The sequence below is a fragment of the Branchiostoma belcheri genome, unplaced genomic scaffold (genome assembly GCF_001625305.1).
Source record: "Branchiostoma belcheri isolate BF01 breed outbred unplaced genomic scaffold, Haploidv18h27 scaffold59, whole genome shotgun sequence".
NCBI classification, from domain to species: Eukaryota; Metazoa; Chordata; class Leptocardii; order Amphioxiformes; family Branchiostomatidae; genus Branchiostoma; species Branchiostoma belcheri.
Window position 1 is genome coordinate 228,198 of NW_017804231.1, and position 17,615 is coordinate 245,812.

A 17,615-nucleotide genomic window follows, 5' to 3' on the forward strand; every position below is an offset into this window, starting at 1 on the left:
TTGGTGTTGTTGCTGTTTATGTTCTGCTACTACATGTATCCCAAAAGTACACATGACAACAACAAAATATCATGTAACCATGTTTATTAGTAAAAGTTGTAGAATCTATGGATAGTGGAAGACCCAATCCATGATTTTATTAATGGCTTCAGTGAAGTCTGCAACAAAGAAAATGACTACAACACAAAATAAATGGCTTCAAACATATCTAAAATAGATACTATGAACAAACATACAAATGTATTATTCATAAAGATTATAATTTAAGTGCATTTTCAGATAAAAATCTCAAGGAACAGCAAACAAAATATGGTACTGATCAGTGAACAGCTCTATACGTGTATGGCACTCTCTGTGATACAAATATATAACTTTTATATATACTGCATATGTGTACAAACAGATGACAAATAGACTAGCAGAGACACAGCAGCAACTCAGCTTCTAATTCTCTCTTGTTCATGATGAACTATGGCTAAAAGTTCTAGCAGCATCACGTCTAAGTATATGGCTCTTTGTAAAACAAACATTTTGAACACTTCACACTCTACCCACTAATGGGCCAAAGTTTCACTGTACATGTTACTGTGTGGCACTTTTCAGCACAAGCGTTTTATGGTCTGGCAGTTCTTCTCACTGAGAACACTGTCACACTCATTGATGGCTTTTTAGTAAAGAAAACAGCATCTTACACTTGATTTTTAATGGACGGACAAATGTTCAAGGGCACTTTACTACATGGCACTTTTTCATGGGAGAATTTTGTGGACAACAGTCCTTTTGAAGAACAGTGTCATACTCGCACTTTACTTAATTGTGACTTGCTGAAAGTGATGGCAGTGACTGATTCTAAACCCTTCCAATTTGATCGCAGTAGAATTGATATTATCTGACTGATAGCAATGGGTGTCTGTAAGGTGGATGCTCATGCTTCCCCTTCTGCAGGGGCTTCCTCTGCAGGGGCCTCTGCTGCTGGGGTCTCTTCTGCAGGGGCTGCTTCAGCTGGGGCTTCTGCTGCAGCCTCTTCTGCAGGTGCCTCTGCTGGAGCCTCCTCTGCTGCTGGAGCCTCCTCTGCTGCTGGCGCCTCCTCTGCTGGGGCTTCTTCTGCTGGGGCCTCATCTGGAGCTGCTTCTGCTGCAGCTTCCTCTGCAGGAGCTGCTTCTGCTGGTGTCTCCTCTGCTGGAGCTTCCTCTGCTGGAGCCTCCTCTGCGGGAGCTTCTTCTGTAGCAGGTTGTTCTGCTGCAGCTTCAGCAGCGCCCTCTTCCCCCTCCTTCTGTACTGCATCTTCCGTCGTCTCTGCTGGTTTCGCCTCTTCTGCTGCAGCTGGTGCCTCAGGCTGGGACTCTGTAGTGTGAAGGCTTTTTCTCGCCTGCGGGGCAGAGAAATAATGATCAATCAGATCCCACCACTGCCACCAGTGTTACAAACCAATGTTACTCTCATGTGCTTGGAGCTCAACCCTTCATGGAGCCTTGTAACTCATTACTATAGTCACCAGATGTAGTGATGCACTACCGTCCTGCTGTCTGTTCAAATGAAATCAATGGTTAAACATAAGTATGTGAACTTCATAATCCTTTACCTTAAAGCCCCTGAAGCCAGCCTGTATCTTAAGAGCAGCATCGGCTACTTCTGGGTCATCCAAGTCAGGCATCTCCTCCTCCTCTTCCTCAGCTGCTTTGGGTGCAGGTGGCTGTTCACTGGCAGGTGCTTCTGTGGGAGGTTCACTGATACTGGGCTCTGATGGCTCTGCAAAAGGAACGTTCGAACCAATACAGTTCTGTCAGTTTATGAGACTTCTACATGTATCATATATCAGTCATAAACACACTTGAAATAGTATCCCAAAATATACTACTCAATGGTCAATGTCAAGTTGCTTTACTGGCCATGTATGGTCTTGATAGAAGATTACAAAGAAAATTGTACCTTGTCAACATCCAGCTTTTTCAAAGTCTTCTTTTTAAAGATATACTCTCACAGTTGGTGAGGGGGAAGAAATACTCATAGTTTGGAAGCTGTACAAGACTTACTTGCATAAGCTAGACTTTTCAGCAGATAAACACTAAGTACATGGTAGTGGTTGAATTTACCTATGTCTACTGTTACGGCTCGGGGCTCTCCTCTGTCTCTAAGGTCCCGCTCTCTTAGTTCTTCTATCGAGTGATAGTCACCGGTTTCTCTGGCCTGAAAAAAAAAGTCGCAACAAATGTTACGATGAAAAATGAAGCCTTGATTGTTTTTGACCTTGGGGCTGGCAACGCTTAAATGACATTGTCTTGATGAAACGCACAGAGCGGAGGAAAAACTCACGCGGATTTACATGGAGAATTGAAGGATTAGTATAATGTAACAGTGCATACCTTCAGGAGCCCTTCGAAATATTTGGCGGCAAACTCCGGGATGTTGTCCGGCTGCTCGCGGAGGACCTCCCGGCTTAAGTCCTCGAGGAGAGACTTGAAGCCGGGCGGCACCGCTAACCGCACGGGGCCGTAGCTCACGGACATTTTCTGTTACGGTTCTGGTCGTGATCGCTAAGCACCGGGTTACGTTTGCTTATTTGCCCCCGTTTTGAGAAATATTTGTACAGTAGGACACTATGCACCTGTTGCTAGCCCAAACAGGTGGTTGTTTGTTCACGCAGGTGTCACTTCCGCGTTCCCGTGAGGCCCCAGGCGAAAAATGGATGCTACCACTAGGATAGGGGTGTTATCTTTTTTATGGACATTTGCAATGTCACAAACAAGGCTGTGCGATATAATTTGTCGTCAGTAATGACTTTAAAGAATTTCAATATAATCGTCATAGTCTTTGGAAGGTCTGGTTTGCTGTGTCAGTTCAGTGTCATAATTTTCAAAATGTACAATGGAGTAATTATGACCTTTTTATAACACCTGATGGTACGGAAGAGCACTTAGCAACGTGACGTCATCCAAACAAATTCAAGATGGCGGCGAGCCAGCATTGGTTTCAAGAAGTTGAAAGTTTTTGACGATTTCAGTGCTTGTTTTAAGGATTCCGGAAATTTTTGAAGATCACAACAGCCATGGCAACAGGTAAGGCAACAATCCGTACCACGCGACGTTGAAACTTTGTTCCGATTTTCTAATACGGCCCCAGAAACGCCTTTTGAATGGAACATAATAGAAGAGTCAGGCCATGTTTTGACACATCTCAGCGGGAGGGGCAAATCTGATCTGAGTGAAAACATTGGCCGTTGAACAACGTGTTTACGTCTAACTTTTAAGACAGTACACAGGCGCACGTGCCGTTGAACTATAAATACTACAATATGAATATAGAACAGTTTCCCAGTTGATTTTTGTTCAGGAAGCTGAGTCAATTCAGTTTGCACAGAGCAGAGCTGACATGTACACTAGACGGACACACCACTCGAGTTTTGTAGAACCCACTTACTTGTATTTTCACCTGCTACTGAGTGCAGGGACTGGACAAACAGTGAAAGGAACTGAAGGGCCCTTGACGTCTGAACAAAAGTGATAACTTTCCACCCTCACTTGTGGTTGTTACAATGTTTTTGTTGTAACTGTTTGGTATACTGTGCCCTGATCACCCAATCAGACTGCCGTTGAAAACTTTTAAATGGCCAAAAAGAGTGGTGCCACTGGTGCGGGTGGTCCCCTGAAGTTGGTACGGTGCATTTCCCCAAAAAGAATTGTTTGAGCAATGGCATGATGAAACCAAATGGTAAATGGTAACAAAGCAATCGTCAACCCCCAGTGCAGGTAGCGTAATCTTCAACATGATGAAGCCTTAAATGAAAGAAGAAGAACAAGATCTCACATTTGTTCTCACTCAAATTTAGACCCTAATCCGATGAGTATCAGTGACCCAGAACATGTAAACATACAGGGAAAGAAAAATGATAACGTGGAAGGGAACTTAAGTAACTGATTTTGTGTGTGTGCAAAGGACAAGACTATATAAGACAATTGAATATAGTGTGGTCCCGGGGTACATTATGTAACATAGATATGTTAGGGTGGCTCAATGCAGCAGGGTCCTCATCAGTTCAATTTTGAACTGGGCCGGGTGAGAGACCCCGCCTCCGCCGCACCAGGCTCAAGTTCATTCCACTCCCTGATGCTACGTTGGAAGAACGAGAGCCTGTAGAAGTTGTTTTTTCTCGTGATGGCCTGCATTGTTTGAATGTGATCAGCTGAGTGTAATTCATGCATTGGGAGCATCGATATACTGGGGCATGTTTGTTCTAGTCTCCACCAGACTCCTTTTGTAGGCTGGATAAATAGTAGAAATGGGCCTAAAAAGGGGCCAGAGAAGGTGCCCGGCTAGAAAAGCTCCAGTTTACCTGCATGGACTGGAGTGTTCCCACTGGGATCTTTATTTGTTGTTTTGCAGAATTCTTCTTCTCTTCCAAAAGTAATGTTCCTGAAGTGGGTACAAAAATATTTTTCTCACGTTAAAACACTTGCTGTGCATCTATCAGATTTGATGAGCCCTTGACCTCTTCAGTCACCCTTGTAAGTCAAGGCATGACTTTAATATAATCTGTAGTTTGCCTAAATCACACTGCTAGTACTAGCCAGACTGATTGCCCCCCTAGGGTGGTCCAATTAGCCCCTTGCAGTGAGAGATTGTATGGCACAGGCTAATACGTCCAATCTGGACCAGAAGCACTTTGAAGATGTTGAACATGAGCTGGGGTGGTGTCTGGGCAGTCATGTTGATCAGTGAAATGCAGAAAATTATACCACCTTTGTGAATGGCTGCAGATGGCATTGAAGTTGTATGATCTGATTTCTAAGACCAGTATTAGCCGTAAGAATGAAACTTAAGTCCAATACAGTGACAACAAGTCAGTACAAAAGGACAACTATTTCTCTGAGAAAATACTTTGTTGTCTTTGTACATTCCTGTTTAATTGAGGTGACACCCTTTTTGATCACCTGTAATTGTTTCCTTTCATTTTGTTGCCACAATGGGTAGATGCCATGTTTAATGATGGATTTAAGCAAGAGGTTTAACTTTATCCAAATCAATACAACTATTGCACCATAACTACCTTTTTTTGCTCTTTATAATGCTTTTTTTTAACTTTCTAACATCCCGCAATGGCTACCAAGAAGTTGTCATTTTGAAAAGATGAATACCAACAGCTTGTCACAATTACTGGCCCACCATTCTCATATTTCCATATCACGTAACACATTAAGTGTTTTTCAGCCATCTTCTTTTCATCATCCTTTGTTTGCAGACTCCCATGTGCAGATAATTTTCCGTGGTAATCAGTTGTCTTGGTGATTTTCTGCTCCATTTGATACGCATACAAAAGAGTAATCAATCACCAATCATGACTAATGATGTTTGTCCAGTTCTACTGTAAACTACTATGTACTGTACTGTACTCAGAATCGGCTGTGGTAGGGGGTTGTTGCTGATAATGGATAATGGTAAGAACTACTGATAAGATATGTAGTTATTGATCATAACAGAGCATGCAATTTGTAAGAAGCATCACGAAAAACAGTTCTTTCAGCATCCTGTTATGTTGTCATTAGTAATTTTAACAGATACAATTCCTTTAGACAGATAAAACCATGACTTGCCAGCACATGCCTTTACATGGGCAGATATAACGTTAACTGTAACATGATTTTTTAAAAACTTTTTCACCTGAAATTTACTAAGTTAAACTTTTAAAGGCTTTGCCACTTGTTACTTGTCAAATATTTGTAACTTTTTCTATTTCTTGGTGTTGAACATTCTGTTATATTTCAAGTCCTCAAGAGGCAAGACCATTTGGTAGCTCTGGCATAATCTGACTGTGGCTTGTTCATTGTTCAACAGACTTGTCCAACTGACCAATTACCTATGGCCTGCCTAATAGCTTGGACTTAAGAAAACAAAATTGTCAAGGTGATGGATTGTGAAGTTTTTTTTAAGTTTTCAAAACAGAAGCCTGTGTTGTGTTCGTTGTTTCTTTGGTATTGAGTCAAAGTTTTCCCTTGGGCAGCCAAACAGAATAATTGCATTCTTGAAAACATGTTTAGATTCCAAGGTTGAAAGGGTCCCTTTGTGCCACAAGCATGCATGACTAGACTGAAAGACAAATGCAACTACCAAGCCTTCAAGGAATTTGGTGTGGAGATGAACTGTTACAGTATCTTTCTTGATCCCTTGTATTTTGTATTTAGAGCATACCAAATATTTTACTCTGACAACAGATTTGCTCACAAAAGAACTTCAATCTATCTTCTGAAATGTAATGTGACTGTTAAAAGAGCTACAATATTAATAGTGAATCTCAAGGAAGCAGGAATACCTGAATGGTCTTAAACCTCAGTCATGCAAACTTGGACCTTTGACACTGAGAATTGAAGAAAAGGCCTTGAAGATTTTATGAGGCATGCAGGGCTACAGTAATCTTTTTTGGTTGTGTTTAGATTCAGCCTCCAGTCAAAACATTGCTCTTTGTATGAGTGCCAAAATCATCACAGAAACATAGTTCAAACTCCATTTGGGCTACCAAGTGTATTAGACAAACAGTCGCTCCACCCGCAAAAGACAAATAGTACATGTAGGGTACTATCAGTGGGACACTGCGGACGCCAGGGTTACAGCAAATTTGTTCAACTGTGGGAGACCAGTGTGGGCAGGGATTAGCAACATGGCAAGGTTACCCGTGTTTGAGGATATCAGAGCATCATACTACGGTAATCTGGAAAATTAAGAATCTTATCAGCATAATTAAGTTATGATTTAAAACAAGGCTGATAGATTACTAGCGAGTAATTGCCTTTAGATTGTCAGTAAGTGTTCTGTTGTCGTAGACGTGTTGGCAACAACAACTTAGCTTGAGCAAAGTAAACAATTAGCAGTACAGGTGTTCCATTATAGTTTGAGTGAGACTGTTTAAGACATGGCAGAAAAGAATGATTTTTTGTTTTGGTCTTATCATGAAATGCCTTTAGAGTCAAGACAGTACAGCACTTGAAACTTTTCAATAAATGACAGGTGGCAAAAATACTACCAGTACCATATGCCACCCTCTGATTCATGACTATGATTAAAGATTCTCTTATGGCACCTTATGTATTTGCTGCTCACTTCTTTTGGGCATTAATCACTTGTTGTGAAAGCTGTTTGTATCCCTAATGTACTGGAGAACATTCAGCTATATTGCATGTTACAAGGTTGCCCATGGAAGTCCGGATACACAGTAAGCCCTTAGTTTAAACAAACATTTGAGGGGCAGCTTTCCTGCTTTGTGTGGTCAATTGCTAGAGGTTTTGTTAGTGTAAGAGGAAGTTTTCAAAGATTCGTACATTGAATGTATCGTGTTAAGGTTTGACAGAAACCAACTGGTATTTTCCACTTTTTGTGCATACTGGCAACGTTTGTGCATGTACTACTAAGTGTTAACTGAAAATACTTTTTAATGTACTAATGCTTGTAATCGTATTCCATGTTTCTCCACAGATTTGCACGGAACAGAGCTGATGTACAACAGAATCATCGGCCCCAGAACCAATGCTCTCAGTGTCGACCAACACAAGAGCAGACATGGCATCCGCCTGCGCAGTATGAGTTTTCCCAGAAAGACCAGACGAGGCTTACGCTCTCCATCCTCCCCAGCCCTCTCCATGACAACGCCCATAGCAACGCAGCTCGTTCCCATGGTAACCTCATCCTCCACCTTGTTACAGCGGGAAAAGTCATTCCCTGGCACAGCCCCAAAGAGCGGCAGTATGGTTCCCACAACACCACAAGCCGGCACCCCCGAGCCAGAAGTAATAGAAGAAGAAGTATTCCCCATGCAGTACCCATTATTGCATGACGAGATGAACAGACAACGTGCAATCGCTGCTCAGAGCTTCAGCGCAGGGCTGAAGATCAAACAGGTTCCACTGCCACAGCTGTACAAACAGGAGAAGGACCAGCCACGATCGAGAACGCCGTCTGCGCGGGGTGTACGCACTGTGCCCGTGTACAAGGACAGGGAGGTGAGGAAATTACATGCACAAGTCTTTGCGTAGTTGGTCAGGTACTGCTGAAGGGATAACATATCAGGAATTGTACAATAAGGAATCTTTAATAACACCCTGTCACTCTGGTCTTCCTCACGCAGCATTAACGTCACACTTCAGAGAAGCCATGCAAAGTCCAGAACAAGACCAGAGTGACTGGTCAAGAGCTGTAGTTGAGAACAAGTCTTTGTGTTGGAACAAAAGTTCTAACTTTAAACAAATCTTTCTGTTCTCCTATTAGACGCCCAGTCCAGCCCCTCAGGCCACGACGTCCCGCCTGTACCTGCGAGACACGCGCTCCCCCATCAGGAACATGAGTGAACAGCAGAGGAGACTGCAGGATGAGGAGAAGGCCAGGATGAGGACCAAGGTCATGAAGAGAACAGCAGAGGTACACCTGTTTTTTTAAGGCTTTCATGATTAAATCTACATTTGAGATATCTACAATGTAGTGTCACTGACGAATTGGGTAGTGGATGCCTCAGAAACATCTTACCGTTTCCAAAATCATATCCAGTAACTTGAGGAACTGATTTTTTAACCTATATCTGCATCCTTTTGTCCAGATTGTGTCCCACAGAGTAGACCGGATGTACTACATGATGGGGTCCAATGTGCCGCTGCTGTACCGGTACCAGGTGGACGAGGATGAGTTGAACCGGCTGCGAGAACTGTCCCACGCACGCTCCAGTACCTCGCACTACGGCAGGGGACTCAGGTACAGCAGCTCTGGTTTTCATGTTAGGTTCTCTGCACAAATTAACGTTAGGATTCTTCTTTCTACTGCACCATAATTTACTGTGTAATCTATTTACTTCAAGCTTTGATCTTTGGGATATGATTACTAGACAGTTTATATGATTAGTATTGGTTACTGGTACAATTAGTACAAAACTATACAAGAAACATGATGCCATGAGTAGCCTTGAACATGTGGAAGGTTTAATGAGATTTGATTAAATTTAGCTTGAGTTCCCAGAACCAAAATGGGGGATTGCTTTGAATTTTATAATTAAAAAGGTCTAATTTTCCGGAAGATGTTTGGGAGATATGTACCCTGATCTAGCAGTGAAAGGATGAAAAGTAAGCTTTTATTTTCTGTGTTAGCAAGTACAGGTTCGTAGGAACAGAGGCTTGGACTATAGACCCACTCCTACCTCGCATAGGCTCACGTGAGGAGATAGCTCTATATGCTGCAAAGCTGCAGGCACAGATAGAAAGGCAGGAGTTACAGGCCAAAGAACAGATGTGCAGGCAAGAGAAACAGGCCTTCGAACAGACAGATGCAGAGATAAAGGCTATAGAACAGGCAAACAGGCTAGCAAGACAGGTTCAGGAAGGGAGTTCAAGAATAGACATACTTATACAGACAGGCAGGTTGAGTGCACAGTCAAGTGGAAAGGCAGACAGTGAAGGAATTCAGGAACCTGAACTCTTCAGTGGAAAATATAAACAGCCTCCAGTACAGCCGGGCAGAAAGCATGCTAAAAGTGCTGATTGGCAACAAAGGAAGACATTCTTGCAGGCCAGGTCACATATTCAGGTGCCAGGGCAGGCTGAGAGACAGGCTACAATTTTCCCTCAGTATAGACTCAAGCTTGGAGCCTATCCAGGCATGGATCTTACCATTGTGGGACAGGGGAGGTTTTTCTCATCAGATACAGGAATTTATAGAGAGAGACTGAAGGGGGAATGATACTGTCATAGTATTTTTATTGTAACATATAACGCATACAGAAACCATTGTCTTTCTTTTTGAAAAAAAATCTGCAACTATAACACTCATGGTGATAGTAATGTGATGGCAACTTACCAACTACATTTTGTACATTTTGAATCAGGAAAGATTAAACATGCAGGTGCATACTCCTCCTATCCCAGCTTTTCGTATTGGCTAGCTAGACTAGTGTAATATTACTAAGGCTCTCTGGATAGCTAAGTTTGAGAAGACGTGCATTGTGCAGAGATATTTAGTCAATAAGCACAGGTCATCACGACAACAAACAGTGAGAAAAGTCAGCCAAGGTAAGAAAAACAAAAGCAGGGACAAAGTCCACAGTTTTTTAAGTTTTCATGTCAAATTATGTTAATGTTCTAACACAGTTGATTTTCATTTCCAGATTTCCTAAAAGGACAATCTGTTGGTATACAGCTTTTTTTAGGAAAAGAAAATTAATCCATAATGTCTAATTTGTAAACATTTTCTTGCATTAACTGCAGTGGGATGGGAAAATATAAGTGGGCCCAGGAAATGGCACCACAAGACTACCAAGCTCCCCCCGACAACCCGCCTGGTATGGCCACTATCCCTATCATCAGGCATGAAGCAGAGGGGGGTAGTGAGCAGTTGAACAGCACCAAGAAACACCCCAGCCCTGTTAGCAGTAGAGGTAAGCTGATCCAACCTTGTTTCACAATGGAATGTTCTTAAGCTGGGCTATTACAAGATAAGTAAATAAAGGGCTGTACTAATCAAAAAGTTCAAGAGGGAGCCCTCCAGCTGTAGCATTTTGAAATCAAAAACTTTGGGTTCTAGAACAAAGGAGGTTTATGTTGGGTATTGCACAAACATACGGTATGAGAAATACAATGTCATATAATATTATTTTCATATCAAAGACAAACCTTCTTCTCCCTAGCCTCTCCCACAGCAGAGCATCAGCAGATGCACAGTATCCACATCCAGGTGGAGAGACTGAGTCTGAAGGACGGGTCCATGCAGGACGGTCCTGCCAGTCTCAACGTCGAGATCAACAGTTCCCCGGGGGGCACGGAGAAGAACCAGTCTGCAGGGGGTGGGGAGAGAGGTCAACAGGAGGACCTTGGCAGTGAGTGAATTTTTCCTCCTGTCCTATTTATTTATTGGGATTTTTCTTAGTATTCAAATGATACTCAGTTTGTACTGTAATGATTTTTAGCACACATCAGCATACAGTTGTGTTGAAAATTTCTGTTTTAAATTTCCAATTGAACTTGTTTTTACGTTTTTGCCACATTTCATCTATTTACTGCCAATTCCCATCAACAACTAGAACAGGCATTAGTTTGTTAAATCAAAATCCTTCCAATGCATTTCCATGTATAGGGAGGTGCCCATCTCCACATATAACCCCTTGGCTACACAGTTGTACAGCAAGGGGCCAGTCCACTCACCAGGGACCAGGGTACCAGAACAGCCCTGCCTGAACTCATTTCATACAAACTGTTATTGCGCAGGTGTTGCCGAGTCTGTAGCCCTCCCAGGAGAGGAGGGAGAAGAAGAGGAAACATCAGGTGTGCCTACAGAGGAGGTGTCAGCCTGGCAGAAGGGGGAGGATGGGGCAGAGTCAGTGAGGGACCAGGAAGAGGTGAATGGATGCCACTTAAACATAGATTCTCATTGTCTTGCATTGTTTATTCATTGTCGACATGTTCTAAACATGTATAATAGTATGTATAGCTAATAGATATGCTTATTTCATGTATCCCAGCAAGCTGCTAGGTAAAGAACATCTACATGTGGTGAGTTCTGCAGGCCCTGCAGTTTTGAAAGTGTTTGCAAGGTGGCATTGTCGATAAACTTGACTTTTATTCTCATAAGAAGATCAAACTGTCTTCCTACTGTATTGGCGTTCAGGAACTGTGTCTATATCAGGATGATTGGCAAGAAGAAGACAGTGACAGAGAAGGCAACTCTTTTATTTAGCACCAAGCACTTGACATGTGATGTACCTTAAAATACTATGCAACCTTGTTTAGAGTGCACATACACCTGTTTTTAATGCATCCAACTGGTTTACAATGACTGCACCTTTGCACTCTTTGTCAATATCACATTTCACAATGTTGGGGCATTTCAATTGCATAGGAGAGACTCTGATAGAAAAGGATTGTCATGAATTTATGTGCAAAAAATAGCAGAGCTACCTTTTAACAAAATATATTAATGTCACAGGAAAGTTGACAAAGAATGCCAAATGACTAATGAAAGGTATGTGTGAGCTAAAAAAAACATTTCTACACACTGCAAAATCCTTTCCGACCTAAGAGTTCACATCCAACTTGTCCATGGTGCTGACTTTGGTGTTGTTATTCCTTCAGGCTGTCCTTGGTGCAGGAGAAGCTGAAACCGGTCAGGACCAGTCCCAGCTGGAATCAGGTGGCCCCCAGCTGACTGTCTCACGCCACTCTACACCACAGCCAAGTGGAACGCTGATAAAGATTGTCCGGGGTGACAGTAGTCGGCCACGCAGCAGGGAGGAGTATGTCATTTCTTTGCATTTCGTCACCGTGACCCCCGTTTCACAATGGCATCAAAAACATGTATTTTTGCAAGGCATGCTATTGTTCCAGCCCATTCCATTCTGCAAAAACTGACAAAAGTGCAATATGCTGTAATTCAGTCTAGCAATCTAACGTCTCAAGTAATTGATACAAATTTGTTCCTACAACAGCCTAAGAGTGCTAAAAGTTAATTTGCTTTGAAATCATGCTACCCATCACAACAAAAGCAAGATGACATTCGTAAGAAAATTCAAACTCTACTACTGGATCAGTTAACGGATTTATTTCCGGACGTTTCGAGTGACATCCATCACTCTTCTTCAGCGTCACAAATGAACAGAGAACCGATTCACTCTTATATACAAGTAACTAGAAAAACCGGTTAAACAACAAGGTCCGTAAGAAGCTTTATCATGTAAAAGTTCTAATTCTAGTTCTAATTCCTGTACATTGAGTGAACCGTTCTTTTACATGATAAAGCTTCTTACGGACCTTGTTGTTTAACCGGTTTTTCTAGTTACTTGTATATAAGAGTGAATCGGTTCTCTGTTCATTTGTGACGCTGAAGAAGAGTGATGGATGTCACTCAAAACGTCCGGAAATAAATCCGTTAACTGATCCAGTAGTAGAGTTTGAATTTTCTTACGAGTATCGTTTACCTGGATGTCTAACCTTCATCAACGTAGCAAGATGACATTGTTTGGTTCATTCACCCATCGTGTACTTTCCAAGCTGCTCTTCTCTCCACCAGTTTTCTTTAACAATTTGTCTTCTGATTGAGTTGATTAGTTTCTCCTCTATTTCTTTTTAGTGTATTCAACACCGAATTTGAAAATCCAGATGATGAAGACCAAGCGTCACAGCGGCAATTGAGGGAACAATTTCAGGAGGGAGAGTTTGAAGATGGAGAATGGGTTCCTCAGAGGGGGAATGATGATGATGGTGATGATGATGATGAACAGGGTGGTAACAATGTTGCTGAGGGAGAGTCTTACACAAGGAGTTATGGAGAATTCAATGTGACTGTCAGAACTGTGGAGAAAAATGGAGACTCTCAGCAGCCTGAGTCAGGAGACAGAGGGGAGGGGAGAACCAGGGGGAGAAAACAAGACAACAGAACGATGATTGGTGGACTCAGGAGAAAGGGAAAACCGGAGGGTGGCTATGTGGACTCAGATGCAGCTGTATCTACAGGTGAGAACCTCCACTCTTGCATTATTTCTCCTGTACATCAAAGAATATTTAAGAATACAGATATTGGATGGAAATTCCTGTCATTGTTTAGTATCATTTTTAATGAAATCCATACCTAGAACATACTCAAGAAGGCACCAGTTTTTAGACAAGATTAGAGATCAGAGAAAAGAGAAATTCAAAGCTGACTTTCCTGCTGCAGGTGGTAGAGGTGATGCAGACTTGGCTGCTGCTACAGAAGAGTATTACAGACAGCTGCATGAAGGACGGGATGATGAGGAGGAGTTGGAGGAGGAGGACACAGGAGATGGAGCAGGAACAGATGAGCATGATGCAACAAGGAAGTACCCATTCCTTAAGGTACAATACACTGTACACTCAAGATACTAAACTACAAGTTCATTTTGTGCAATCATTTTAATCTCCTGCTAGGTCTTTTGGTGGCTGCAAAGACAGAGGGCTCACATAAAAGATACCAGTACAAAAGAGAGAGCCCGATAAAAACACCTACAAAACATTCCAAAAGTAAGCCAAAGCCTAATGTACTGCTAAAAATCACTTGCACCAATCATAGCAATTCAATTTTGGATGTAAAATTTTTTTGTCTGCAGAAATTCATGTTCACCTTCATGACATCGAGACAACAGCAGATCTTTGAAAAGAAGTTTGATGAGATTGACTACGAAGGTCAAGGGGTCATCACCATGGAGATGCTGAAGAGCAGGATGTTTGGGAACTTGAAAGAGAGAGACCTGGATCTCCTTATGAAGGTAATGTAGAGCCGCACGCATCTAGCTGGTAGTATTGACTGATGTTGTGCATAGTATGATTTCTGATAAAGATGCTAGTTTTTATTGAAACTGTTTCAAGACAAACTCAGTCACATAAAATAATGTATTTTTTTCTATCTTAGGTGTTTGACCTGAACAGTGACAGAACAATAGACAAGCGGGAGTTTGTGACAGTGGCAGCTCTTAATGACAAGCTGAGGGGAATAACGTAAGCACATCCTCTCATTCTTCTCTCTTACCATTTCATCAAGTCCACAAGATAAGCATCCTTTCCTAAATGTATAGCATCTGTCAGAAATGGATACGACCCCAATTTTCACCGTCCTATCAGTATTTCTGTCTGACAAAACAACATTTATTTGTATGGTATTGTATTCTCTGTTGTTGGTAGTAGGGAAATTAGTTCATCTGTCCTGTACATATCTTTATTTGTTCTTTTGCCTGTCATTGTGTAGTTTGAAGCTTAGGATGCTTTACAGTACCTGTCTGTGGTGTTTGTGATCTTGGCTGGTGATAAGGGCGCTAGTAGTGTCTTCTTTAACCTTCTGTACCTGATGTTTCTCACTAGGGGTGAAATGCACTTACTTGATGTATTTGCTGACAGGGAGGACACAAGGTACCAGGGTGTGAAGTGAAGTGATGTGATATGAAACTAACAGTCTTTAAAAGGCCACACAATACTTAAAAAAAAGAAAATAACAAGATTGCCTTTTTTCCAAAAAGTGTTTTTGAACTCTCAGAAGAAGAACAAGGATTCAACAAGATTGCAGGTTACTGCCTCTGAATTTAAAACCGTAACATACACAATAAAGAAAAGACTCCAAAGGAAAATTGCAAATTAGGCTGAAAGACCCATGGCTATGGAAAATGGTGTGGTCACTGAGAAATTGATCAAAATAGGCTGATTCCTGTGTTGTGCTGTGCTGTGTTCCTCTGTTACAAAATTTCTAGATGTATGGTTACTTGGTACTGTTGCTTGAACAGATCATCAACAACATTAATGAGTTTTCTATGTTGCTCTTGCAGTACACTGAGCCCAAATGACCCACTGGAGCTGAATCTTGACAAACTGGCATTCCACATACAGGCCTACAAGGAGATGTTTCAGGTACAACAAACTGCCACTTTTTAAACTACACAATTGCTTAATAAATGCAGCCATTGTCAGTTTCAACACTCAACCGCTAAAAGAGTTACAACATTGATTTCTTAATTTTTTTCTCTAGCCTGCATAAGAATTTGGGTACATACATGAAGAAATTGATTGCAGAAGTAAATTTCATGTTCTGCTACTCATGCAATAAGTGAAATTAATGAAAATTTATTCAGTAAAAATGATACTCTATAGTCTGAAATCTCTGAATTACATAATATCCCTTACAATCTCTACATCTGCAATAGCCTGGTTACCATCCTCCATGATTAGCCAGCAACAAGGGATCCAGCAGTAAAGTATGGAGGATGCCAACCAGGCATGACAAAGCGTCAGACATAGTAACAGTCTTGTTTCACATTAAAATGAAACCCGTCTGTCTGTCCCGTCTGCAGGTGGTTGACACAGACGGTGACGGGCGCCTGACTATGGAGGAGATCATGCTGCTGTTGTCAGCAGCTGTCGGGACACAGATGGGGACAGACAAGGACCTGGTCAGGGCCATCATCAAGGTCCTGGACAAGGATGGAAATGGTACATCCTCAAAATGACTCCAGACTCATTAGTCTCTATATTTAGCCTGTTGACAGGGCCGATACACAGGGTAGATCCTTAGCTACAGGGCCAGAAGCCTTATTTTTACCATAGACAATGCAGGGTATAAATGGTCTACTGGGCCTGAGTACAGTCTGGCATGTACGCTACTCTGTATTTGAAAAGTAGCACTTTGGAAGATGACTACAAACTTTTAAGGTAAATTGGTAGACTGAGTGTTCTTAGATGCTTCCGACTACAAGCTTGGCACTCTGACAGTCTGTGCTTTCAGTCCTAAGACCTCAATATGGTAGGCTGAGCACAGAAGCAAGGAGGCCTTTCATTCCCAGAACAACTTGACAGTGTTCTAGTGGGTTAAGGGTCACACCCAAGCACCAGATTTCTTTTGATTGAGAGTATTGAATTAAATGTCTTTGTTTGTTTTTCAGGCTCTATTGACTTTGTGGAGTACCTTTCCTTCATCCCGTTCTTCCTCCACATCCATCAGTACATCGTGAAGCGACCAATCAGCATCACCGATGTGGAGAACGCTCGCCAGGCTGTCCAGAAGGCTCTGTCCAGGAGAACTCTGTGATCACAGTGGTCTCTACATGTATAGTGACCACTCATGGGAATGTGTTGACAGTAGACAAGTGGTCACTTACAGACAGGATTCTTTAAGTTAATGCTTGAGTCAATGGGGAAGATAAAGCTGGACCAACAAAAGTGGTCAAAGTGTCTGTATCTGTATCTGTATCTGTATAGCCGGTATAACCGCCTTTCGGCGTAACACACCAGCTTCGCAGGCACGCGGCGCGGCGGCAGCTGGCTATATTACACCGATCGACTTGTTCCACCTAACCCTTGAACTTCTAGCTCTAGACATTGTTTAAAGCTATCTATTGACAGTGTCCCTACTGTACTTGGTGACAGTGAGTTCCACTCTGCGATAGTTCTAGGAAAGAATGAATTCTTGAACACCTCAATCCTTGGTTGATAACTCTGGTACTTGAATGCGTGGCTATTTCTTGTTCTCTTCTGGGCTGGTATTAGGTACTTAGTAGTTGGGACATCCACCAGTTTATTAGTCATTTTGTACATCATGCATAGTCGAGACATCTTTCTTCTGTCTTCAAGTGAGGTCCACTGTGTCCAGGTGGTAACGTTACTTGTATGGAGGTGGTCAAGAGTACAAGTTTGACTGTACAGTGTGCAAAGTGCATATATATAGGGCTGCATCTAAATGTAGGGCAATCATTTATTAGTGCAAGCATTGCTGACACCATGCTGACATTTTGTAACCATGCAAGCTGTTGAAGTGTTAAATGTAAGTTGAAGTCATTTGAAAATTGTAAAACAACAATCTTGTCTGCAAGCTATTTTTAGAACCTTTGATATTGTTCTGGGATGTTTTGTTAAAGGTGGCATGGATGCTGTTGATAATAGTTTTCATGGTGTTGTGGAAACACTCCATAGAGGAGCTATTGACTATTTTTATTTATCTCATTAGAAAAGTGTGTTGCACAGCTTTAACATGACTCTTGTGCTGAAGATGCATGAAACTGCTTTTCAAAACACCAATGAATGCAATTATGTTTATTGTTCAGTTATGTTTTGTGTGAACACTTGGCCTTTGAAAGAACTTGGACAATGTTGTACAATGTAAGGGTT

General features: G+C 41.9%; 2 protein-coding genes across 2 annotated transcripts; one reads left to right on the top strand and one right to left on the bottom strand.

Annotated features, from left to right (window-relative positions):
• Positions 1–67: 67 nt before the first annotated feature.
• On the bottom strand, positions 68–2,693 carry LOC109482148 (fibrous sheath CABYR-binding protein-like). The gene is made up of 4 exons (XM_019784850.1): positions 2,364–2,693; positions 2,094–2,187; positions 1,583–1,749; positions 68–1,369 (listed from the first exon to the last, which is right to left on the bottom strand). Exons 1-4 carry the CDS (start codon positions 2,505–2,507, stop codon positions 926–928), a joined length of 849 nt encoding a protein of 282 aa, XP_019640409.1. The 5' UTR covers positions 2,508–2,693; the 3' UTR covers positions 68–925.
• A 3,931-nt stretch (positions 2,694–6,624) lies between these two features.
• Positions 6,625–17,615, top strand: LOC109482140. Its single transcript, XM_019784841.1, has 16 exons — positions 6,625–6,695; positions 7,462–7,985; positions 8,251–8,400; positions 8,576–8,727; positions 10,227–10,399; positions 10,649–10,837; positions 11,226–11,356; positions 12,090–12,250; positions 13,084–13,466; positions 13,669–13,826; positions 14,078–14,236; positions 14,380–14,465; positions 15,284–15,365; positions 15,806–15,944; positions 16,394–16,684; positions 17,098–17,615. Exons 1-15 carry the CDS (start codon positions 6,650–6,652, stop codon positions 16,537–16,539), a joined length of 2,679 nt encoding a protein of 892 aa, XP_019640400.1. The 5' UTR covers positions 6,625–6,649; the 3' UTR covers positions 16,540–16,684; positions 17,098–17,615.

Excerpts from the sequence above, each read along its gene's own strand:
- LOC109482148 (XM_019784850.1), bottom strand. The coding sequence starts at position 2,507 with ATGTCCGTGAGCTACGGCCCCGTGCGGTTAGCGGTGCCGCCCGGCTTC. Across the intron at positions 1,750-2,093 it reads AGCCGTAACAGTAGACATAG|AGCCATCAGAGCCCAGTATC; the intron begins GTAAATTCAACC and ends TTCCTTTTGCAG. Across the intron at positions 1,370-1,582 it reads CTGGCTTCAGGGGCTTTAAG|GCGAGAAAAAGCCTTCACAC; the intron begins GTAAAGGATTAT and ends TCTGCCCCGCAG.
- LOC109482140 (XM_019784841.1), top strand. The coding sequence starts at position 6,650 with ATGGCAAGGTTACCCGTGTTTGAGGATATCAGAGCATCATACTACG. Across the intron at positions 13,467-13,668 it reads AGATGCAGCTGTATCTACAG|GTGGTAGAGGTGATGCAGAC; the intron begins GTGAGAACCTCC and ends TTCCTGCTGCAG. Across the intron at positions 13,827-14,077 it reads GGAAGTACCCATTCCTTAAG|AAATTCATGTTCACCTTCAT; the intron begins GTACAATACACT and ends TTTTGTCTGCAG.